The following is a 26,668-nucleotide window of genomic DNA, read 5'->3' on the forward strand; positions in this document are numbered from 1 at the left end:
TGCACGTCACCTTGTGTTGGGACGTTGCAAGTTCTAACCCCATGGTATGGTTGTATAACTGGTAGGGATCTGCCTAATCCCAGCTTTCTCTTGGAATTGGATGCAAGAGGGGATTGGGGGATTCGAACTAAGAAACGTGGTCTCTCAACTGTCACCAACAGCCAACCACAAGACTCAGTGTCCATCTTCATGACACTTACAAGAGAGGAGGAAAAAAACCAACCAAAATTCCAAGTGGGGAGCAAAAGTATTCAAAAGTTGTTTTCATATTTTTCTCGATCAGAATATGAGAGTACACAAAAGCTAAAAAGCCTTTCAGACAGTCCAAAAAAAAAGAGAGCCCCTTCTAGTGGAAAGTACCTAGAGGAATACACCTCTCTCTCTCTCTGTCTCTCTCTCCCTCTCTCTCTAAGTTAACGTGCTAAGCAGTTGGTGCCTGCTTAGGCTTTGTGGGTTCTTGTGGCATTGAGAGGACAAAGGAGTTCTCATAGGACAGCTTTGCTGCATTTGCCTTCTCCAGATCCACAACATTCGTGGCTGTGTCCTCAATCTGACAAACTTCCTCACCATCCTTTGCCGGGATTGGCAGTGCTGCTGCTGATATCTCTGCAGATTTGGTTGCCTTGTTGTCTTTGTATTTACCCCACAAGACAGAGTACAGGCCTGCAACAATCAATATGGCTCCAAGAACACTGAAACCATAAAAATATTGTTCATTAGAAAGACATGTATCTCAAAGCATAAGTTTGATTTTAACTTTAGAAAATATATGTAAATGAGATTATTTAGTTGAGAATGTTAAATAATGATCATTACAAGATACTATGGGGTATGTTTGGAAAGGTTTGAAGAAAAAACACCTTTAAGAAAAACTTTACAAGAAGTTTATTTTTATTTTCAAATGTTAAAAATGATTTAGGTGTGCAACAGTTAAAGAAAATATAATTGGAATAAGGAATTTGAAGTTTGAGGAATTTTTTGAAAAAGGAATACCCTAACAAATATTACATCAGGAAACACACACACACACACAAAGAGGTCATATGGGAACATGAAATTACCCTCCAAGATAGATGACTTCTCTTAAGATAAAAGAGCCCATGATTGCAACAATGATCATCATGAGAGGGCTAAAGGCAGTTGCAAAAACTGGGCCCTTTTTCACCATAACCAGCCCTTGCACGTAGTAAGCAACCCCAGAAGCAATGATCCCAGCATAGGCTGCAGCCAAGAGGTTGAGGTCCCAGCCTATTTGCCACGCCGATGGTTTCTTCTCCATCACAAGGGTGACTGCAATGGACTGCAGGGTCCCCATAAAGCATATCAAGGTTGTAAGAGAAAGCTGAGCAGGGTACTTCTTCATTGCTATTGCCTGCCACCCACAGCCAAACAAAAGGCATAGAAAGAAATATTTCCCTCAAATTTGTGTTTTTTATTTTTGCATAATGTGGGGAATGAGATAGAAAAAGGGGTATATATCATTTGCTTTTTTTACCTGTATTATGAAGAAAGCAGCCCAAGCAAGGCAGGCGATGATGAGAAAGATAGAACCCTTGAACCAATCTTTGTCTTGTGCCCCTGCTGTGGTGTTGGAGTCTGTGTGTGTGGCCATTGGATGGGCATGCTTAGTCCATGGCAGCTCAACGATGGGCCCTTTGTACAAGGTCATCAGCATAGCCCCTGCTACTGTCACCAGTGTTCCCATCACTTTTGCTTGGCTCCTGAGCTTTTTCAGGTGTACTTTTTCCATTCTAAAATGAAACATAACAATTACATGAAACCATCAGTTTCTCACTCCACAGACACACACACGTGCGCGTGCACATGTGAGCACGAACACACACATGTAGGTAAATATTTTACCTGCAGAGCACGGCCATGACAAAAGTAAGTGCAGGCAAAATATTGCTCATGGCACATGAGAAGGTAGGGGAAGTAAACTTCAATCCAGCATAGTAAAAGTTTTGATCAATAACAGGCCTGCCAAAGCCAAGGTAAATATACTATTAGATACGACTTCAATCTTTCATGATATGGTGCACATATATGAAGAATAATGCAAGAATCTTCCATGCCATGATGCTCAAATATAACAAATAATAGAAAGAGAATCCTTTTATCTCACCCAAGAGCGCCTAACACGAATATCAGTAGGAAAGTTGAGAATGTCATCTTTGGTCTAACTTTCCTGCATGAACATGCAAAACAAGCTGACCGATGAGTAAACGATGAAAACGATGAATTCTTGACCATCAGATCGAAATATTCACACTAGTTCTTTATTCGAATCATAATACCTTTCCAGGAAGATTGCAAACGGAGCCATGACAGCAGTAGCGAAAGCGTGGCGATACACCACTAGCACATAGTGGCTCATTCCCCTGTTTAGGGACACCTTAGTGATGATATTCATGCCGGCATAGCCGAATTGAAGCGAGGCCATGGCGATGTAGGGCTTGCTTGCCTGCAGCAGGTTCGAACCACAACCTCGGCCTGCCATTTTTTCAAGCTAAGGGTTGCTCGAAGCACTGGCACACAAAGCACACACACGCACAGAGGGGGGGAGAGGGAGAGGGAGAGGGGCCAAGGAGCACTATGAAGTATTCCACAAGTGACTCCTTTGAGTAGTAAGGCAAGCCAACTCCCCTATTTATATGCATATGGTGACACACTCCAAACCATGAGTAAAATTTTATCCATACTGTGTGGGGCCCCCTCGATGAGAAGGACAGAGCACCATCCGATGTGGCACCAATAGAAGGTGCTATTACTTCTCAGTGGCATGTGGGTCCAGGTTGTGGGGCCCCTTCAATTTTGAGGTGATAGTGGGGTGTGATTTGATAGCCATTATGTATGCTTTGGTGATGTAGCCATGGGGTCCACGCCTGTAATGTGACCACAATCAGTGTGTGGTGGCACACGCTCGGGCTTGCTGGAGTGTATAGTCTATGACTGCTCTATGCACAGCACCCGGCCAGTGCATGCATGGCTTGTTTCTGACCAATCTGAAACGCAGCGCCAATCAAGCCTATGGAACAAGGGAATTGTTGTCATTTTAACCATCCTAATAAAAAGTTCAAGTTCTCATGTCTCTCTCTCTCTCTCTCTCTCTCTCTCTCTCTCTCTCTCTCTATATATATATATATATATATATATATATATATATATATATATATATATATATATATATATATATATATATATATATATATATATATATATATATGAGAACTAGAAATATGGACATTTCTGACACTTTTTTTGCAAATTATCCAACCATGTGGATGCGCTTGGCATGATGAATTTGCTAGGAATCAACTATTGGATTGTGTTTTTTTGATGAAAAAATGTGTTTTTTGAATGCTTGAATATTTATGAAGATTATGAGCCATTGATCTTAAAGCCTTAAAAAATCTCGTTTATGCAGCAAAATTGGATGATTCAAGAGAGTTCTTATAAAACCAAGCATTTAGATCAGTAAGTTAGATTCAAGAGAATAGAACAAAATATCCATGGAAATTGCGGCTCACACATTAGTTCTAGTGACTCTCTCTCTCTCTCTCTATATATATATATATATATATATATATATATATATATATATATATATATATATATATATATATATATATAAGGGCACTAAACATGTTAATCTGTAGGATGGTGTTCTTCTATGTTAATGTTACCATTGCACCATAAAAGGTCAAAAACAATAACCATACAATTAGAAATGCATGTTACAAAATGGGCAAAGCACCCTCATTCTGGAAGAATCAGTATCAGTACACACTTGGTGTGAGATGATGCTTTAGAACATACACTGGCAATATGCCTTCTGAGTTTGAGCTTTGACATGAGACAATCTTATGAGGTTTGGTTGCTCGCCGGCTCATGAGTAAGAGTGGTTGAAATCCCCAAAATAACCTCAGAATGATGAGGAGAAAGCCTTGGTTGGTGGCGATACGATTCCCTTTGTTATGTGGATGTCTCCATCTCCCCACAGTTTGAGGAATGGGGGAGGGGATGCGTTGGATTCTCAAGGGGGGGATGGATTCCCAGGCTGCTCTACAGCCAACGCCTTATGCAGCTAGCTCACTTGGTGTTGGTAGGATTCCTGGTTTTCCCATTCAGGGGTATCTTGGTAATTTTGTATTAGCGGTCTCGACCAGGATTTAGATTTTGTTAACAAAATTACCTCGCAGTTTTTTTTGGCAAAGGACAAGGAAAAACAGATGATGGTTTAAGTTCGAAGGTTTAAGGGGCGTTTGTTTCACACTATTTTCATATGAAACAACTCTGTTTCATAAGAAAATGAGCACTTTATGAGAAGGGTGAAGCGAACACATTGAAGCTTGGGATTTGGTGGGGCCCACGGTCAATGAGAAGGGTTTAGTATCATGAAATCCATTCCATATGGAGAAGGAACAAATCCATTCCATATGGAGAAACAAACACAAAACAAGATTGCTTCTTACGAAAATCATTTGATAGGATTCCACCGTCATGTGATAACACAAATTTCATGAGATTAATTTGTGTTTCTCTTTCTCACGCCTGAAACAAACGCCCCCTTAGGGTGCGTTTGAATGCCTAACATCTAGATCAAAGCGTGGGCCCTAGGGATACAACTATCGAGGGTAGATTAATTAGGTGCAATCACATTGCACACTTTAAGTGTGCCGCTGCACCTGACCACCCTTCATCTTTATAAGGATATAACCTGTCAGCTGTAGGGCCCAACAAAAAATGGAGGGTAGATCAGGTGCAACGGAACACTAAAATGTACAATGTGATTGGTATTCGGCCACCCTCTCATTTGTGAGGGGTCTCATATCCGAGGATCTGAGGTCCTGGTGTCCCCTTAAAAGCAGAGATCTATAATCCAATGGTGGGGAGTCGGACTAGAGATCTTAAGATTTCAGAGCTAAAAGAGTTCAAACGCATCCCAGGATTAGTCTAAGTAAACTTAACCATTAATTATTTGAAGTTTAATTTCTTGGAGCCAACTTGGTGCATGGAGGGGTGAGAGTTTTATATTGACTTCGGGTGAGTTTCGAAACAGGCGCTGCTTCAAAAAAATATTGCATTTTGTTTTTGTGATTATATGATCATTGTTTGAAAACTATCACGATAAAGTGAATTATTTTCAAAGTATCGCCCGTATTTGTTATATATGCCACGGTCCTTTAGGGCATGTTTGATGCTTTGTTCATGATTAGACGAAATGAACAAAAAAGATGAGTCATAACACTCGTTCTGTATCAAATGTACCAAGTCCAACGTTCCTTTAAATTGTAGTCGGATGTTGTGTTCTAAATGTCCGTTGTTTGATGACGATTTGCGAACAATCATGAAAAAAATTAAAATTCAATGCAAACTAACGAAGACCCCACATGTTCAATTTCTACTCTTATGTTTGCACGATTCTTCTTCATTCTGACTTAAAAAGTTAATAAAAAAAGAAAATTAAAAATGGTAACAACAACAATAATTAATGGAATAATTTTTACACAGAAAATGAACTTCATGATGAAACACAAACCCATCTAATTTGGGGCAATTAACCCAAATCATCAAGACACATATCAATACAATGCATGACTATTACATTCCTCAAACACTAAAAATTGGAGCATAAAATTATCTAAAAAAATCACTTTCTTCCATAAAGCAAAAACATAACACTTAGAAAACTCAAAATCTGCTCAGAGATAGCAAAAATGCAGGACTTCCCTGGGCATCAATCCTCAAAACACCTCTACTACTCAGATCTCATTCAAAACACACAAACTCGACCCTGACCCCCACTCTCATCTAAAAAATCCCAGAAAGGGACGGTGAGAGCCTCCTCTCTAAGTCATTCTTCGCCTCCAGAGAAAGAATCACTTGGTTCCGTCCCTCTAGTGAGAACATAATAAGAGTATGTAGAGTCTAAAGTTGTTGAGAGCAGAATGAGTTTCGTATGTTTGCCCGCTTTCGGCCCAGTTTTGTTTAATCTTCTTTCATGCATTTTAGCCCAGGCACATGCAAACATGGGACACACGCACAGGCGGGACAGGGTGCCCTGCATACAGCATTTTGTTGACCCGCTCTGTTTCGTTCCCCCTCCCCTAGAACAGGGAGGGCAGGACAGTGTGGACAAAAAAAAAAAAAAAGAACTGCATGTCCCCGATCTATCCACTGACAGGACATGCTGCCCTTGTCTTGTTAGCAAAGCAAACTTCCTCTTTAGGTTTGTATAACCCTCTCCCGCCCATCCAGGAATAAATCAGCTTCGGCCTTGTGGCAAGAGACGTCCCCGTGGGTTTTGAACTCCTGGCGTCCCGTTAAAGTGACATTCATAAGTTGTCCCTACTAGATGAGCAAAGTCCTCGCCAATGTCCATTTTATATCTTATTAAGAGTGCATTTGTGGACCAAGAAAAAAAGCATGAGGTTAACTGTAATAACAGATATGAAGATTACCAACGGGGGGATCTGCATGGTTGGTATGAGCTGTCAGTGAACATCTCATTGTGGTGGAACGTTCGAAACCCAGTGGTACATTGAATAATAACTGGTGGAAAAAGATTACCAAAGGTGCAAATCATAAAAAAGTATCCAACTTTTTGGTTAGTTTGTTTATCGACCTTCTCTGTTTTTATATTTGTACAAAAGGCACTCTTGGTTCTAAATGAATTAATAGGTAATTTTTTTTTTGAATTTATAACCTAAAAAAAACTGCACCCTGCACAAAGAGCTGGTTGCGCTGGCTCAGCCTGCCATACCTACAATCATCTTACCGGCTGCGTAAAACTTTGAGGCTACGACCCCTGCCCCCGGGGCCTATGCTACGCATTGACTTGTGCAGAGGGGCGACACTCACAGGAATCGAACCTTGACTGCCTACCTAGCAGCCAAGGCCCCACCCCACTATGCCAACCCTCCCTTGGGGCAACTAATAGGTAGGTTTATATTGAAAAAAAATTTAAATTACTTAAATGCCTTAAATATTCACTTATTAATTTGCGAATATCTATTTTAATTAAGAATGCATTTCAAGACTAAAAAAGAAGGTTAACCGTAATAACGGATAAATGTCGACATGGTCTCAAAAGCCTCAATTAGCGTCGAATCTCGTTTTTGCCCTATCACTGATTAACTTATGCCTTTCTTGGACCAAAGTGCCCCTAGTTAATGTCTCACAAAACAGCTGGGGGGGGGGGTATTTTTGTCACTTTGTCTTGGGTCCCGCCATGATGTTATTAACCACAAAAGGGGGTTATGCTAACTAAACCATCATTCAAAAAGCTCCTCAAAAGTTGTCCCTTGCCCCCCCCACCCCTCTCCACTGCCGGCATGGCTCACACTACAATGTATCAAGAGAATCAATATCACAGGGACACGCTATTTTTGGCTGGATGTCCTTAATGACACGTGAGAGTGGACGTGTGGAGGCATCGATTCAGATATGGATCAATAGGGTCATTATTTTAATATTTTTCAATAGCATTTTTTAATAATATTTCAATAAAAAGTCATTGTTAAATATTAAAATATTAAAAAATGTCTTCTATTGATTAAAAATTAAAGAAATCTGCGTCTTAGTGTCCCAAATTTTGAAAAAAAAAAATAATTTTCGAGTTCACGATTCTTTGTGACAGAAGAGAACACATGACCATCAATCATCTGCATTTTACATACATGGCCCATGTGATCATTCATACATGGCCAGCCTACCTTATACAAACTTAACACTTCTCTCCATTAATTGAGTGCCCTCCATCAAGAAAATTGCTATAGATGGACGGCTGCGAGGAATCCCACCCTAGTGAAATATAAAAATTACTCTTCTTTTTTTTTAATCTAATTAGGGAATTGATGCTTATGTCAATTGTCAAGGGGCTGTGTGTGGCCACACATTGGGAGGTGGAGCACCAATGTAGAATGGCAATCTACTCACACCCTTGCGCATTTCCCAGCTTTGAAGCTTGAAACAAAGCCATGTCATCATGGGACCCACAGTTTCCCCACCCTAATTCTGAGCTTACCAAAAAACCAAAAAAGAAAAGAGGCTGCTTTTCTTGGGGCAATGATGGGGATTTATATGATTAGTCATTTATGGGACAAAAGAAGAGAGGGATGATTTGCTTGTTGCCCTAAACCTACCAATACAAAGAGAGTCTGACCTGTCCTACAAAATGGAAGGTGGGCCAGGGTAGCCCCATGAGCAACACGTGTTAAAAGCTTAGTAGCACTAAAGACTGTAGGGCAAAATGCTTCTTTCATGTCTTTTTAATTTTCAATTCATTCAGTCTACTAGCCAGATGTGGGCTACTCTTGTTAGCTGATTGTGTTGTGTTGAATTAAGCCAAGCAGAAATAACCGATGGCTGATCTGGTGCAATCACATTGTACATTTTGAGTGTGCCACCTTACCTGATTATCCTCCATCCACTGTTGGGCTCCACAACTGACAGGCTGTAAGCTAAAGATGAAGGACGACCAGTCAGCATTACATTCAAAGTGCGCAATGTCATTGCACCTGATCCACCCTTTAAAGAATCACAGTTAGATCTATAGCTGCATGAGTTTTACTAATTAAGCACAAAAGGACATTCATTTAGCTATGTCCATGCTAAAATGCTCTCTCTCTCTCTCTCTCTCTCTCTCTCTCTCTCTCTCTCTCTCTCTCTCAAACATTGAATAAAAATGGGCCAAACTTTTTTAAAAGCAATAGCATTTTCTTTAAAAAACAATAACATTCTTAAAAGTAATCCTGTCTTAAAAAATGCAACTGTTTTCTAAGAGTGTTTTAGATATAAATTGTCTCCCTAAGATTGTCCCTTAGCAATTTAATTAGTTGAACATTGCTAATGTTAATATAAAAAGTTCAACAACATACACAAACATATAAGCCACTAGAATACGAGGACTGGAAATATGAAAACTAAAGCATGAACCTCGAATTTCATAGGTTTTTTTTGGTCTATTTCTTAAATCAGACTGTATGAATGTGATTTACATACTTGGTTTTAAAGGGAATGGCTGTTGAATCATCTAATTGCAATATATAAGTAGGATTTTTTAAGGCTTGAAATTCAACAGCTTAGAATTTTCTTAAATATTCAAGCATCCAAAAATTATGTTTTTGCATCGAAAAAGTATGATCCACTGGTAGATTCCTGACAAATAATAGACCATGTTGAATTCATCTACATGGTGGGATTTACAAAAAAAGTATCGAAAATGCCTAGTTCATACTCTACAAATAATTTTTATTTTTATTTTATATTTTTTTTGTTGATCGGACCTTATGGATGTGACTACAATGTTTGTTTAGTAGGAAATGGGTTTTAAATCATGTGATTGTGACATGTAAGCAAGTTTTCAAGGGCTTCAAAAATCAAGGTCTCATAATGTACAAAAATTTGGAGCTTAAAATATCAGGCATTTACGTAAAAAAGAAATCCTTAGTAAACAAATCATGCTGAACAGATGTAGGTGGTTGTTGAACCGATACAGCTTGCATATATGATTTATAGCTTATAGCTTATATATATATATATATATATAGAGAGAGAGAGAGAGAGAGAGAGAGAGAGACTTAGTTGGACATATTTCTAAGCACATGAGCAAAATGTTGCGTGGGTGCACTTTCATTAAAAAATCAGCGTGGGTATGCAACTTGACATGCATAACACATCCACATGAATCACAAGCAAGCATGATAATAAAAGCTTGGCATATCACACATTCGATTGCATGCATGCATAAGCAATGCCAGATATTATAGAGCAATTATGTGCATTTTTTCATATTGCAAGTGTGGCACTTGCACAGCTCTCTCTCTCTCTCTAGCAGATCAGGTGCAATCACATTGCACACTTTAATGTGCCGCTGCACCTGATCTGCCATCTTCTGTTGGGTCCCACAGCTGACAAGCTGTATCTGAGAGATTGAGGGCAGTCGGGTGCAACAGCACACTCAAATGATTCTCTCTCTCTCTCTCTCTCTCTTCCTCTCGTGACGTGTGCCCATAAATTGCTCTTGAGTAACGCTATATACTTTGGTACGTTCGGAACAAATACGTGCCTTCGTGACCTTCGTTGGCCTAAAGCGTTGCCCTAAAAATATCTTAAACTAGTGAAGCTCCTCTTTCTAATTCTTCTAATTCTGTCTTTGCCTACTAAAAATACAAGATTAGTTATATAGTTTTTTTTTTAGTATTTAAGTCTGGCACTGGACCAAGATATCATAATTGAAACGCATACCATATCTTAGTTGCTGAGAAACGACAAGATGGGCCCCTTGATACAATCATGGTACTAAAGGCCACTGACTTGTTTCTTTCAAAGTAATAAGGCACCCCTTAGTTTAGAGTGTCCTGGAGAACCCTAAAACTTTGAAAATTACAGTGAATTTCCCCCTGACCGTCAACTTTTTATGTCATATACTACATTAGATCAAGGTTCATTTTTTTTGTTTGATTAGAAGTAGTTATATAAAAAGAATGGGTATCTATCTTTCACCTCAATGTTGATAACATCTCCTTTATCTTTCATTTCTGTTCATTGTATCTTGTTACACGACATTGGTAGGGCAGCATCTCTCAGCTCGATGACATATATAGTGCTACCACTCTTATTAGAGTGAAGAATCTAAAAGAGAAGAAAAGGACAAATGCCTTTCCCACCTTAGCATGTAGATTCCCTAAATTCTTGAATTTATTTCATGATCCATGGTTGGCCTTTAGATGGTCAACGAAGCAATACTGTTGGTCAAAGATTCAATTTCCCCCACCTTAGAAAAGGATCTTTTTACTCCCTATCATGTATGCCTTTTCCCCTCATAATTGTCAGATCAAGTATGAGCTCTAAGCTGTAAGTTGGTCTCTTGCGTATCACTTTTGCATATTCCAAATACAGCAGTGTCACTTATGAGTCTTTATTCAGCTTGATTGTTTTGTTAATGGACGTAACTGCATTGTTCATTTTCTGTTGTTTGAGTGCTCAAAGAGATTTGAATGGTGTTATCATATTGAATTCCTTTGGGAAACACCAAGTAGTGACAGTTAAAAAGAAGGGCATAGATCAAAAGTTTAGTCAAATCTATTAAAACTAACTATTAAAAAATCCTTGCTTTTGCTCCAACTTTGGGTACCTGGGTTCACTGATGGGTATACCTTTTTTGAATATACTTTATAAAAAGCTTTGTATTTAAGAAAGATGGAATATACTTTATAGGGCTTTTTATTTTTAAGATGGACTGTACAATTGTTTGCCTGTCCTTAAAAGCACTGTTTTTATATACTTTATTAGCTCAAGGGAAGGAAAATACGAATTAAAGGGATCCTCAGTGGATACCATATGTAAAACCTCAATGATCAAGAGAGAGAGAGAGAGACCTGATTATTATGATTGCATCATTTTCCCGGAGTGCAGATACAGTCTTATTGTATTATGGGTGAGAAACTTCTATACTATAGCAACATAACGGGAGAGTACATGTTAATTATGCCACATGTGTGTAGTTAATTGTGTATCCATGAGTTTTCAAAGCAATTAGTTCTTTAATTTGTACTAGCTAATCAGGTGACGCCTAATTAATAAAGTAGTGCAGGAGTTGCTAGGTAAGGGAGAAAGGTCGACTTCGGCTATAGAATTAGATGCGAACTTGGAAAGATGTTACTCAAAAAAAACGCCACCGTTTATAACCATCAGGTGATATAAAGAATCTGAACCTACCTCCTTTGTGGAAGTCTACACGCTTCCAACTCTTATTGATACTTGATCTGCTTTTATTTTTTATAGAAAGCTAGAGGATAATCCTCACGAGATTACGAGACCTACACCATCGGGACAGTGACCGTAAGTACCGCAGGCTTAGCCAGCATGACTAGGTAGATCTTTTATCTTGAGGAAAAAAAAAAAACATATAAGATTAATGTCATCACTATGAAAGTTTTTTGACAGCCTTATAATACATATATGCATGATTGAATTACTATGAAAGTTTTTTGACAACCTTAGAACACATATAAGCATGATATATCACTATGAAAGTTTTTTGACTGCCTTATAACACATATATGCATGATTGAATCACTATGAAAGTTTTTTGACAACGTTAGAGCACATATAAGCATGATTTCATCACTATGAAAGTTTTTTTACTGCCTTATAACACATATATGCATGATTGAATTACTATGAAAGTTTTTGACAACCTTAGAACACATATAAGCATGATTTCATCACTATGAAAGTTTTTTGACTGCCTTATAACACATATATGCATGATTGAATCATTATGAAAGTTTTTTGACAACCTTAGAACACATATAATCATAATTGAATCACTATAAAAGTTTTTTGACTGCCTTATAACACATATATGCATGATTGAATTATTATAAAAGTTTTTTGACAACCTTAGAACACATATAAGAATTAATTCATCACTCTGAAAGTTTTTTTATTGCCTTATAACACATATATGCATGATTGAATCATTATGAAAGTTTTTTTACTTCCTTAGAATACATATATGCATGATTGTGATACATAACATATTTATTTGACAACCTTATAAACCATATATGCATGCTTGAATCACTATAACATTTTTTTGACAACCTTAGAACACATATTTGTATGATCGAATCACTATAAATTTTTTTTGTCAGCCTTAGAACACATAACTGAATGTTGTTAATGTTCTTCACTTTATTGCTAGTCTATGTGTCATTCAGCTATGTTACTTTGATTTCCTTAGATTAGGTGCATTGTATATCATTTATTTCATTATATTTTGTTTATTAATACTAATATTTCAGTTCTCTTGTTGGATGCTAGAGATGATCAACGTAGAGGAGCTGATGTAGGCATGGATGAAGGGGCAGATCGAGACAATGAAGATGATGATGCTCCAAATCTTGGCGATGATTAGATTGTTGTTTCAAATGAAACTCTTTATATATATATTCACTTGTAACTAATTAGTATTGGACGAGAATTATAGTGGGTTGTTAAATTTGTTTCACTTATAGCTTGTGCTAAATTTGTTTCACCTGCTTTGTATATGTCTTTTTTGTGTACTTTAGTTTTTATACACAGGTTATATAAATTGTATAACGAGAATTTTTCTCTATATTTCTATTTCAAATAAAATTTTTTATTTTTATTTTATGATGGATTAGCGACAAATATTTTTCATCGCAAATGTAGCGACGAATTAAGGATGGATATTCATCTGTCTCAAAAACTGAATCAGCCGATATTTTGCGATGAAATATAATCCATCGATATGTCGTCGCTAATTGGGAGACAGAATTTAGCGATGGAAATGTATCCATCATGAAATTTTAGCGATAGCTTAGCGACAGATATGTATCTGTCACAAAACCAAATCAATCCTTATTTAGTGACAGATTAACAATGATCATGACATTCACTAATTTGTCATGAATTAGTGACGGAAGTAGCGACAAATCACTTTCGTCACTAATTAGCGACCAAGAAATTGTGACAGACGTTATCCATCACTAAGTTGTCACCTATCCGTCGCTAAATGGATTAGCGACAGATTTGTGATAGATAGCGTCTGTCGCTAATCCGCAGATTTTTTGTAGTAGAACCAAAAGGTAAGCTTCTCATTTTTCCCAGAATACAATCATTACAACTGATTTTTTTTTTTACATAATGTTTAACAAAATGAATATGAGAAAGCTTATCAATATTTGGATGCCCAAGGCATTTATGCCAAACATTTATATCTTTATGTTGGGCAATGTTACAAAAAAAGTTTTTGAAATTTGAAGAGACTTCATGAAATAGAGGTCACCCTTCCTAGAGCCTTTCCCAATTAACTTTCTGGACCAACGATCCTGTATCCAACATTTATATGATGAAAATTTTATATCGCATTCATGATCCGAAAGTTGAGAGAAGGAAAGCAAGTTCGAATTTAATTTTGGAATAAATCTAACTTTAAGAGTAAAAAATCTTGTTTTTCAAAGTCTTCGGTTCCTTTAATTTCAAGAGAACCCCATCCGCAGTAGAAACAAAGGATGGTGTAAGGTTTTTAAAATAATTTGTCGGTTTAAAAGCATTTGGAGTCATATAAAAGGATGCACTCGAGTCTAATAGCCAAAGAATTTTACCTGGAGGAGAGAAAGATGACACAACGGCTCCGGAGATTGATCCCTTAAGGAGTGGTTGAAGAGCTTCAATAATCTGATTTAGAGATAGATTGGCATTGTTGGAGGTAGACGGCGTCTCCTCTTGGAAATTTGTCGACATTGCCACCATCTTTTTCCATTTGGGACACACCGGTTTTATGTATCCTGGTTCTTTACAAAAATGACACACGATTTTACTGTAGTCTCTTCTTCCATAATGTCTGTTATTTTCTCTTCCTCCTTGATTCTTGTTGAAGTGGAGCGGTTTATAAGGTTTGACATTCTTCCTCGGTCTAGATACAACGTAAGCTCCCTCATCCTCATTTTTAGAGAAGACGACCAACACATTTTGATTGGTTTTAATCATTCTTAATCTAGTTTCTTCTCCACTTAATTTGGTAAGAACATCTTCTAAATGTGAAGAAGAAAAAGAAGATAAAAGAGAGAATCTAGATTGTTCGAACTCGGGTCTAAGCCCATTTAAGAAATAAAAAAAGTGATCAACTTTAAGTTGTTTTTGCCTCAATTTGATTGCCTCTCCACTCCATTTAGGTTCAAAGAGAGCAAGTTCATCCCAAATAGCCAATAATTTGGCAAAATATTCTCTAACCGACATCTCTCCTCGATGAAAAGTTAAAGCCTTCTTTTGACGATAATATTTATGGGACAAGTCTCTTGACGTATACATTCATTCAAGATACTCTCATACTTGATATGCTTTCTTGAATTGCAATATATTGGCATTAATCTTTGTTTCCACCAAAGAGAAAAACCATAAAAGAATTTTGTAATTCTTCATCTCCCACTCTTCATGCTTTTTATTGTATTCCTCAAAAGTTTTTTCTCTTTCTTCTTCGTCAAGAACCTTAATCTTCCTTTTCTCAAAGATAGTGATTTTAGGTTCATGTTTGAGAATAGTTCCTTGAACATATTCCCAAAGACCCTTACCTTTGACATGGGCCTCCATATTCTCGACCCATACATGATAATTAAATCCATTTAATTTGAAATCAAGAGAGAAGTGAGAGTCATTTTCGCCCATTAAAGAGAAGAAGAAAGAGAAGAGATGCATACCACAAGGAGATATAAGGTCCTACTCGATGTAGGATGCTTCTAAAATATTGAATGAAGAAACTAATCTTTACCCCGATCACCAAAATTTGATGTCATGCTTTTTGAGGCACCCAATGGAGAGAACAAAATACACGATCTTCTTTTCTGCCAACCTGACTCTGATGCCATGTAAAAATATCTTCAAAGATGTGCACTACAAGCACAAACTCTACAAAGGGATACATGTACAAAGATACACCAAGAACACTTGAACAAATAAATAAAGGTACAAAGAGAACACTTGAAATGCAAAAGATTGAATCTATTAAGCAAAGGTAAGCACAAAGGCTCCCACAAGAATGAATCACAATAGTGGGGATATACACCCCTATTTATAATACAAGAGGAGACCAAAAGGAGGGGCTCCTACTAGACGTTGGAGCCCCTCCAACTGTTAGAAATCTAACTATTGGCGGGGGTCCAACGTCTCCCCCACCTTTGACTTTTAGTCAAAAAGGTAAAAAGGAAAAATAAAAAGAAAATAGAAGAAAGAAAAGAAAGAAAGAAAAAAAAAAGGAAGAAAAGTTACATGCACATTCACGTGTTAATATGCGTAAAATGGAAAAAAATGTAAATACCCCCGAGGCTATATATATATATATATATATATATATCCCTCTATGTATATATATAAATATATGTATACATGAATTGATACAATTTAACAAAACCATCCGAGCCATGTGGCGTTCATCGAGGAACCTGCAATCAATGGTCACGATGCTTGGATGAGTTTTTCCCTCATTTTCCAAATGACCTGATATGCTTTCACAGCTGAGATGCTGTACAGTGGGTGATCAGGTGCAGCAGCACACTAAAGATGTGCAATGATCACATTGTACCTGATCTTCCTTCAAATAGAACATCAGTTCTATATATGTCACAGAGTTATGCCGTTTGTGTGTGTTTAGGGACACCACCTAGCATGACATGTCCTGCGGCACGCCCCTGGCACTTGCGCACATTTTATTAAAGTTGAATATTTTTAGTGCTGTTTTCAATTTTTATACAGTAAAATATCAAAATTTTGCCAAAAAAATTGCAAACTTGCATCATGGACTTGTATCGAGTGGCGGTTCGTATCAGTGTCTTTGTGTGACATAAGTTCATGTCGACATTGGATACAAAACGTGAAATCTAATTTAGCTCATCAAACTTGAAATAAGTGAAAGGTCTATACATTTTTCCTTTGTTTAAACTCTTTTGGTTATGTTGGCTGATGGTGATTATCTGGGAATTACCTCTTTGTTTGCCATCCGTCAGCATCATTTTGTCTTTTGAATTTTTTTCCTGATGCTCTAATTGTTTAAACTCTTTTGGTTATGTTGGCTGATGGTGATTATCTGGGAATTGCCTCTTTGTTTGCCATCCATCAGCATCATACTGTCTTTTGAATTTTAGTGTAGGTCAATGTCATGGGCTTTAGCAAGAGATTGTGGGGGCTTTAAAAAGGCATTATATGTCTATGGAGAGAGAGAGAGAGAGATTCACTCATTCATTATTGCACGACAACGAGTGAGGGTCCCACAACGTAAGTGATTGCTTAGTGTCCATGACCATTTTCAAATAAAGGAATTGGACTTCTCAATTCCAAATCACGAAAGCCACAAACAGCAAATTGGTGCCGCTACCCTGACGTGGTGTCTGTGCGCCACGTCTACTTCTCAGCATTTTTCAAATGAACAAGCCAGAATGTGATTAGCTGATCAACCTAAGACTTCAGTAAGCATGATAAGGACCTAAAGCTAATTATATATCAAAGCATGCCCATATATCATAAAATGAGCCTCAAGCTCACTACCAACTTTAATTTCTTTTTAACCAACTATAGAAAATTACGTGTAAGAGAGAGAGAGAGAGAGAGAGAGAGAGAGAAGGGGTGGGTAGGTGAGTGCGTACGTATACGTATGGAACTTACACCATATAAGAAGGATTACAGACCTGTAAGGATGCCCGAGAGAGAGAGAGAGAGAGAGAAGGGGGGTGGGTAGGTGAGTGCGTATACGTATGGAACTTACACCATATAAGAAGGGTTACAAACCAGTAAGGATGCCAGAGAAACAGAGAGAGAAATATATATATATATATATATATATATATATATATATATATATATATATATATATATATATATATATATATATATATATATATATATAAAGAGAGAGAGAGAGAGAGAGGGGGTAGGTGAGTGCGTATACAGATGGAACTTACGCCATATAAGAATGATTGCAATCCAATAGTTGAAAGGATGCCCTAAAATTTTCCAAAATAGCAGTAAACGACAACAAATAGTTTGTGTCAATTCTTTTCCAAACACGACATGAGATAGTGCGTATGTCGTTTCAATTGGCCATATTTTGGGCCAAAGAGATCAATAACTTTTGAGCAGACTACGCGTTTTTTTGATGGCTGACATGCACGCATGCAGCACGCGGCGAACCTGACCATGTTAGTCTAGTATGTGAGCATTCAAGAATTTTACTAGGGATGGAGGAGAAGAGTGTGCTATGGGGACTCTTTTCAGCAAAATTACTCCATGTAACTCTGACATTTGGAAAGATGTTGATTTTATCATGATATTAAATAAAAAGAGAGATTTTTGTTCACCTTTCTCTCCCTGCACTAGAGAAGGGAGGAGAAGGGTGTGTTGTTGGGACTCTTTTTAGCAAAAATTGCTCCATGAAACAAATATCAATACCTTGGAAGTATCTTGATTTTATTATGATACATTTTTAAAAAGATGAGATATTTTTTCCCGTTTCTTTCTTTCTTTCTTGTTTTCTTTATTAAGAAAAGGTTAACAAAAATACCCTTCAAAAAATTTCACCTATTCTGAAAATATCATATTTTTATCATAATATTAACATGATAAACCATATATAGTCATATATATATATGCTTTTATAGTTTTTAATTTTCATACATGCCAATATTTTCGGAAATTTCTGAAAAAACATTCTTTTATTTTTTTTACATTTATCATGACATGTTCCTCATCCTTCTTTTTTGCTTCATGCATGGGATCGACACCTGAAAGTGATCCCACAATCATTTTCCCTTGAAGACACTTTACTTATCGACTCAATGTGACCTCATATGTCAACATGCACTTCTTTTTGAGCTCTGAAGTTTTCAAATATTGCGGGCCATTGATTTATCATGCAATCGAAAAACCTGCTTACACATCGTAATAGCACATTTTAAGTCCTGTTTCACACTAAAAAGGCCTTGTAGATCACATCTATAGGGCTTAATCTACAAAACAAAAGATCACGAAACTTGTGAAAAAATGGTCTTTTCTACTCATTATGGCTTAATGGATCTATGACCAGATCTCCATTAAGACCCTACAAAAAATCACAGTTGAAGACATTGTTTTTGCTTAATCTTAACCTGTAGATGTGTTTGTTGGCAATTTTTGCCTACAATAATGATAACTCATGGATTAGCTGCAGTTTGGTACCACAAGATGGCTTATCACGGGGAAAGATTGGCTACGCTCTAGAGTTCGGTACTCACTAGTTGAATCTCATAGGTGTTGGCTTTATTTGATCAATTTGACCACACGAATGCGTTCAACATGGACCACCTATTAGGAAATGAGCTTTCGATTGGATGGTTTAGACGTAAAATATTATTTTCTTAACAGTGAATTTTTCATGCATTGTAGACTCTTGAATTTTGCAACCTTTAGAACAACAGCTTGTACAATACAATCAAACGATCTAAAATATGTTTTTGATTAAACAAACCATATAAATCATATCCATAGGGCTTGATCCACAAAAAGCAAAAAACATGTGAATGAATAAGTGTTTCGGATCCATAAGTGTTTTTTATTAGAGGGTACGGTACTGCCAAGAGTAGCAATATTTTCTCATTTATGAAAAAGGATGTTAATGCCACATGATGGTACACTATTAGTTCACATATAGTGATGACGCAGCCAAATTTTTGGTACTGAAGAGGCTTACAGAGGGAATACAGACGATAATATCAATGATAATGTATGACCAAGATGGTGCATCTGATGATGGAAGCAGTGACTGATTCAGGTGCAGCAGCGCACTTAAAAGTGTACAAATTACATTGCACCTGATCTCAATTACGTAGTCTCAGTTAGTGATACATAAACATGGCGGTCACAGGTTGGTAAATGATAATAATGTTGCTGATGACGACACTCTGCAAATGAGAAAAGGATGACGCGTGATGGTGGTGGTGGTGGTGCAGATGAAGGACAAGTTTGATGATGATGATGATGAATCATAAGGCGAAGGTTGTGACAAAGAAGAGAGTGTTCATGTTGCCCTAGGCTGTATACTTTTTCACCAAGAAAGATGAGGTCTAGGCATCCTTCACTATGTCAAAGAATATGCCAAAGGTTTGTACTTGGGCATGCTCAGCTTGCAGATTTGTTTCATCTCCAAGCATATATCGTTCACTATGTCAAAAGAATATGCCTTTCTGATGGTAGAGCAGTGACTCAGCTTAGCAAAAAAGAGGGCAATGTTTTGGTGGATTGGAAGTCTCACAGAAAGTCATTATTGTAGCTATGGCTGACATGACTAAAAGAAAAGAGACTAGCCAATTACCTCATTTACCATGTTTGTACACTGTTTTAGAGAAGTCGAGCCAAACTCAAAGTCTGCCTACCCAACTCATTCTGGGGATATTTAATTTCGACCTTGAATAGGGTGAGTCAGCCAACTGATTCATAGTTGCTTCTATCCAAAGATGAACAATTGGTTCAGATGAGCTTGTTAAGTTGTACATGTTTGTATATACATATATATGTGTATGTACATATATGTATCAGTCACCTATATATTGAAAATATTGTGCTATTATCTACTATTTCAAGGTAGCCGATAATATGGAGAATATATCTTGATATTTTCAATATATCAGCAAATTATATTTCTCACGATAATATCATGATATTATTGCAATAAATATCGCTACAGAAAGGGAAGGAAGGAGAGAAGGAGGGAAGGAAAGGAAAATAAGAAAGGGAAGGAAGAAAAAGAAAGAAAAATAAGAAAGAGAAGAAAGGAAAGAAGAAAAAAAGGGAAGAAAGAAGAAAAGAAAGGAAGGAATGAAAAGAAGGAAATGGAAGAAGGGAAAAGATGGAAGAGAAGGAAAGAAAGAAAGAAAGGAAGGAAAAGAAAGAAGGAAGAGAAAAAAGAAAAGAAGGGGGGGGGGGGAAGGAAAGGAAATGAAAGAAAAGGAATAATGGAAGAAAAGGAAAAGAAAAAATGGAAGGAAGAAAAGAAGGGACTGTTTCTTTTAGTTTTTTTTTTTTTTTTTTACTTATTTTTTAAAATTTATATTTATTTTTTTATGTATTACCAAGATACTCTTGAGATTTATCAACTTTTGAAAATCTTTCAGAGAAATTCAATGATACAAGTTACTATGATATATACATATAAATATGCATATATATAAATAAATAAATAAACAATATATATATATATATATATATCATTGTAACAGGTACTACTCATTAGAGGTATTTTTATCATTTCATTGTTATGACTATGCCCATTAGGAGCACAATACTCTTTTATTTTATTTTATTGTATTTTATTTTTATTTAAGGGCTTTTTAGTCAAAAGCCAATAGAGTTATGGAAGCTCTCCAACAAGGTTATTTCTAGCCATTGAAAAGTTCCCAACAACTCTATGAGCCTCTCATTTATGTATAGCACTACAATAAATTTGCAGATTAGCGACGAACATAATTCGTCACCAATCCATCGTCAATCTGTCGCTAAACAGTTTAGTGACGGATAACTTTCATCGCAATTTCCTAGTCGCTAATTAGCAACGGAACATATATGTCACTACTTTCATCACTAATTTGTGATAGATTAGTGAATGCCATGATCCATCGTGAGGTCATCGCTAATCCACAAAGATTTGGTTTTGCGACAGATACATATCCGTTGCTATTGTAGCGACAGATTACAATCCGTTGCAAAACATCGGCCAATTCAGTTTTTTAATGGATAAATATTCGTCCCTAATTCGTCGTTAAATTGGAGGTTGATACTAATTAGCGACGGATATTATCCATTGTTAATTCGTCGCAAAAATAAATAAAAAATAAAAAAAAAAATTTATTTGAAATATAAATATCGAGAAAAAATTTCTCGTTATATAATTTATATATCCTGTGTATAAAAAATAAAGTACACATAAAAATACATATATAAAGCAGGTGAAACAAATTTAACACAAGTTACAAGGGAAAAAAACGTATAGATCCACTATAATCCTTGCCAAGTTCTAATTATTTACAAGTGAACATATACAAAGAGTTTCGTTTGAAACAATAAGAAGGTGCAACAAATTCAACACATGAATCTAATCATCACCAAGATTCAGAACATCATCCTCTTCATTGTCTTGATATGCCCCTTCATCCATGCCTCCATCAGCTCTAGCATCTTACAAGAGAACCGAACTGTTAGTATTGATAAACAAAATATAATGAAATAAATTATATACAATGCACCTAATCTAAGGCAATCAAAGTAACATGGATGAATGACACATAGACTAGAAATAAAGTGAAGGACATTAACAAAATTCAGATATGTGTTCTAAGGCTGACAAAAATTTTTTATGGTGATTCAATCATGCAAATTTGTGTTCTAAGGTTGTCAAAAAAATGTCATAGTGATTCAAGCATGCATATATGGTTTATAAGGCTATCAAATAAATGTGTTATGTATAACAATCATGCATATATGTGTTGTAAGGCAGTAAAAAAACTTTCATAGCGATGAAATCATGCTTATATGTGTTCTAAGGTTGTCAAAAACTTTCATAGTGATTCAATCATGCATATATGTGTTATAAAACAATAAAAAAACTTTCATAGTGATAAAATCATGCTCATATATGTTCTAAGGTTGTCAAAAAACTCTCATAGTGATTCAATTATGCATATATGTGTTCTAAGGTTGTCAAAAAACTTTCATAGTGATTCAATCATGCATATATGTGTTATAAGGCAGTAAAAAAACTTTCATAGTGATGAAATCATGCTTATATGTGTTCTAAGGTTGTCAAAAACTTTCATAGTGATTCAATTATGCATATATGTGTTATAAAGCAGTCAAAAAACTTTCATAGTGATGAAATCATGCTCATATGTATTCTAAGGTTGTCAAAAAACTCTCATAGTGATTCAATTATGCATATATGTGTTCTAAGGTTGTTAAAAAACTTTCATAGTGATTCAATCATGCATATATGTGTTATAAGGCAGTAAAAAAACTTTCATAGTGATGAAATCATGCTTATATGTGTTCTAAGGTTGTCAAAAAACTTTCATAGTGATTCAATCATGCATATATGTATTCTAAGGTTATAAAAAAACTTTCATAGTGATTCAATCATGCATATATGTGTTCTAAGATTATAAAAAAACTTTCATAGTGATTCAATCATGCATATATGTGTTATGAGGCAGACAAAAAATTTTCATAGTGATGAAATCATGCTTATATGTGTTCTAAGGTTGTCAAAAAACTTTCATAGTGATTAAATCATGCATATATGTGTTATAAAGCAGTAAAAAAACTTTCATAGTGATGAAATCATGCTTATATGTATTCTAAGGTTATCAAAAAACTTTTATAGTGATTCAATCATGCATATATGTGTTATAAGGCAGTCAAAAAACTTTCATACTGATGAAATCATGCTCATATATGTTCTAAGGTTGTCAAAAAACTTTCATAGTGATTCAATCATGCATATAATTGTTATAAGTCAGTAAAAAAACTTTCATAGTGATGAAATCATGCTTATATGTGTTCTAAGGTTGTCAAAAAACTTTCATAGTGATTCAATCATGCATATATGTGTTATAAGGTAGTCAAACAATTTTATAGTGATGAAATCATGCTTATATATGTGTTCTAAGGTTGTCAAAAAACTTTTTTAGTGATGAAATCATGCATATATGTGTTATAAGGCAGTCAAAAAACTTTTATATGTGATGAAATCATGCATATACTAGCTTGAAATCTAACGACATGAAACAAATGACATGAAACTTTCATATCTGACGGGCTCCTGCATACAAAGTTTCTCTGTCCCAAAAAAGGCTGCACAACTCATTATGGACAACGTTAGAAATGGCTTCATGTAAAAAGTCATGCACAGTGTCCTTAATAAGTTGGCGGACACCATCCCAAGAATTAGTAGGGTGAATTGGACGATGAGAGTTGATGCTGGCGGGAGAACTCTGAGTCCTCTGGCTGGAGGAGGCAACGACTGGTGTGGTGTTCATATTACTCTCAAACCCGAACACACGACCCTTTTGTGGTTCACCGGTTGCAGTCACCCATGCTGCAGAATCAAAAGGCGGATGCTGAGTGGAGTCATCGCCATATCGCTCTACCATCTGTTGCTCGTATGACTCCTACAAAGTAATGATTACAGTATGGATTAATAATTAAGAATTACAATGTTCATGGTAACTTATCTATTATAATATTTATTAATATAATAAATACATACTGTTGTCGCTCTCGCCTTCTCTGATACAAACTCTTATATACTTTTATTTTTATGTGTTTCAACAAACACATCCTTATAAGGCACAATGCTTCTTTTTTCTAATGCCTGTAATGTTAAATGATAAAAAATCAATTAAAAAGTATATAACAATACTTATAAATTTGACAATATATATTAATGAGTTACCATTTTCTTCTGGTGGCTTCCAAAAGTCCTAGTTATTAATGGGCATCGGGCATCTTTGTTTGGTTTTGTGCAGCCTTTGCTGAGCGGTTTTAAAATTCTTGGCCTGCCCACTTGTCGCACACTACATCCTAGTATAGGGTGACAAATACTGGTCAACACGAGTATGTGGTTGATCTACCCCCAAATGGATTAAATATATTTATACATAAACCTAGCCTAACATTTTTTACTTTCATTGCGAAAGTCTGATGAGTACGATCAAAGTGCTTCCAAGCTTCCGCGTCAACAGGATGCGTGATCTTGTCTTCATCATGTCAAACTTTATTTGCATGCCATCTCATGTGCTTAGCTGTCCTCGAAGACATATATAATCATTGCAATCTAAGGGTGAGCGAGAAGTAGCAGAGTGACTTGTATGTCACTTCTTTTGACATCGTGCTACCATTGTCTTTTGTCTTTTGCTTGAACTGAGGATGCCCACTTGACGGACATGATCTGCTATTTTCTTGATCTTTGAAATACAACATGCAGTGATTTGGACAAGCATCTATCTTTTGATACCTCATACCTAGAGTGTTGACCATAACCTTCGCACGATAGAAATTTTGTGGCAATTTCTCATTTTTGGGCAATATAGTCTTCACAATAAAGCATAGACGGTCAAAACATGATTTTTCAAATTATACTCTGACTTCAAATTCAGTAGTTGAAGAACTGCAAATAAGATAGTGTGACTCTCGCAACCATTCCACAGTGGCTCATCAGCATCTCTAAGTAAGTCATAAAATCTACTATCTGCATCATTTGATGCTTCTTCCTCTACCCTAGTTTGTACGTCACTAGGACCCATACCATAACTCAGTTCTGGTCCCGCAACATCAAATATCAAATACACATATAGATTATCATGCACCACATCCACCCGTACGTTAAAATTATTTCAAAATTCTTCACCATGAAGCATCCAATTCTGATAACCACTCACAAAACTCTTCCTGTATAGGTGATGTCTAATGTCATGAGATTCTACAAAATGATTGTTCTTACACATCGTGCAGGGGCACCTGATCCGACCGATGGGATCCATTGTACTGATACTTGTTGCAAATTTAATAAAACTATCAACACTATGCATATATTCAAGTGATATCTCATTATCAACTATCCTATTGTACATTCATTCATGGTTTATAACCATTTTATCCTATAATGTTACGGATATTATCTTCACCAGTTAAAAGAGAATCATAATAATGCATTGATGAAAAAAATATCAAATTTATCATGCATTGTTGGATATATATATATATATATATATATATATATATATATATATCACAAAGATATTTAGAAAGATGAAATCACATTCATAAACACGATATATTTAATTTAAGCATATTTTCATAATGCAATTTCACATAGAGGGCATATTTAATTCGAAAATAACTTTATGCAAGCATGGATACACGACACACACACACACACACACACACACACACACACACATATATATATATATATATATATATATTTAGAAAGATGAAATTACATTCATAAATATGATACATTCAATTTAAGCATGTTTTCAAAATACAATTTCACATGGAGGTTATAATTAATTCGAAAATAACTTCATGCAAGCATGTATACAATCATGTCAAACATTGTAATACATTCAATCATTCATGCCATAATAATGTCAAATATATACCTACAATAAACACACTCCAATATCCTGCTAACTACTATCATGACTAGCATGGACTCTGAACTACAAAAATAAGAGAACTTTTATTTTCATACATTGAAATCATGTTCATCATGATCTCCGAACTCCAGCAAAACAGTTTTAGATATCCACAATTAAGTGTGTGTGAACAGGAAAATGTTGCATCCAAGAAAGTAAATAACATGTGATGTGCTTGCATCACTTACTCACCACGGGTATTTACCCGATTTGCATTGCCTTTGCATTTTTTTCTTATTTCTTTTTGTATTGCATTTTTAGCTGCATGTGTTGCTTAGCACTAAGCATCGCACAATTAGCTCAGCTACGTACCTGCAATGCATATTTATATATTGTAATGCATATTTATATACGGCAAAGTGGGATGAGGGCGACGGTGAGAGGGGAGGCACAGTCGGGGCCGAACCCCTCCCTAGTAACCCAAGCAACAAAGAGGGGGTCTCAGCCCCTCCTTTACGAAGAAGGAGAAACGGGAGGGGGCTGAGCCCCTCCCTCAAAACCTAAGAAAAAGAAGACATGGAGGGAACTCGACCCATCCCTGGCGAAAAATAAGGAACGGGTGGGGCAAGAGCCTTTCCCCCGCATGCCAGAAACACCCAGGCAGTAGGGGAAAATCCCTTGTCGGTCGAAAGGAACAAGGGAGGTGCCCAAATTCCCTGCCTTATTCTTTGTCACAGGCGGCTGGGGGTGTCACCCCTGCCAACATGTCAGAAAAACTGGCAGAGGTGCCCCTGCTTGCCGGTCGAAAAAGGGAGACAAGCTGGAGCGCAACCCCTACCTGCTGGTAAAAAAAAAAATAAAGGACAGGCAGCCTCTGCCTGCCTGCCAAAAAATAGAAGGAGACGAAGAGGAAGACAACAGGAGACTAGGAGAGAGAGAGACACCTGAGGGGGGGGGGGAGGCAGAGGGTGTCGCCAGTG

The 26,668-nt window shown here is 36.4% G+C and overlaps 1 protein-coding gene across 1 annotated transcript; it reads right to left on the minus strand.

The window, feature by feature from the left end:
• Window positions 1–421: 421 nt before the first annotated feature.
• LOC149843890 (WAT1-related protein At5g07050-like) lies at window positions 422–2,500 on the minus strand. Its single transcript, XM_090000984.1, has 6 exons — window positions 2,298–2,500; window positions 2,126–2,188; window positions 1,864–1,980; window positions 1,496–1,751; window positions 1,062–1,372; window positions 422–692 (listed from the first exon to the last, which is right to left on the minus strand). Exons 1-6 carry the CDS (start codon window positions 2,498–2,500, stop codon window positions 422–424), a joined length of 1,221 nt encoding a protein of 406 aa, XP_089857110.1.
• Between the last annotated feature and the right edge of the window lie 24,168 nt (window positions 2,501–26,668).

The sequence above is a fragment of the Nuphar pumila genome, chromosome 3 (genome assembly GCF_984573655.1).
Source record: "Nuphar pumila chromosome 3, dmNupPumi1.hap1.1, whole genome shotgun sequence".
NCBI lineage: Eukaryota > Viridiplantae > Streptophyta > Magnoliopsida > Nymphaeales > Nymphaeaceae > Nuphar > Nuphar pumila.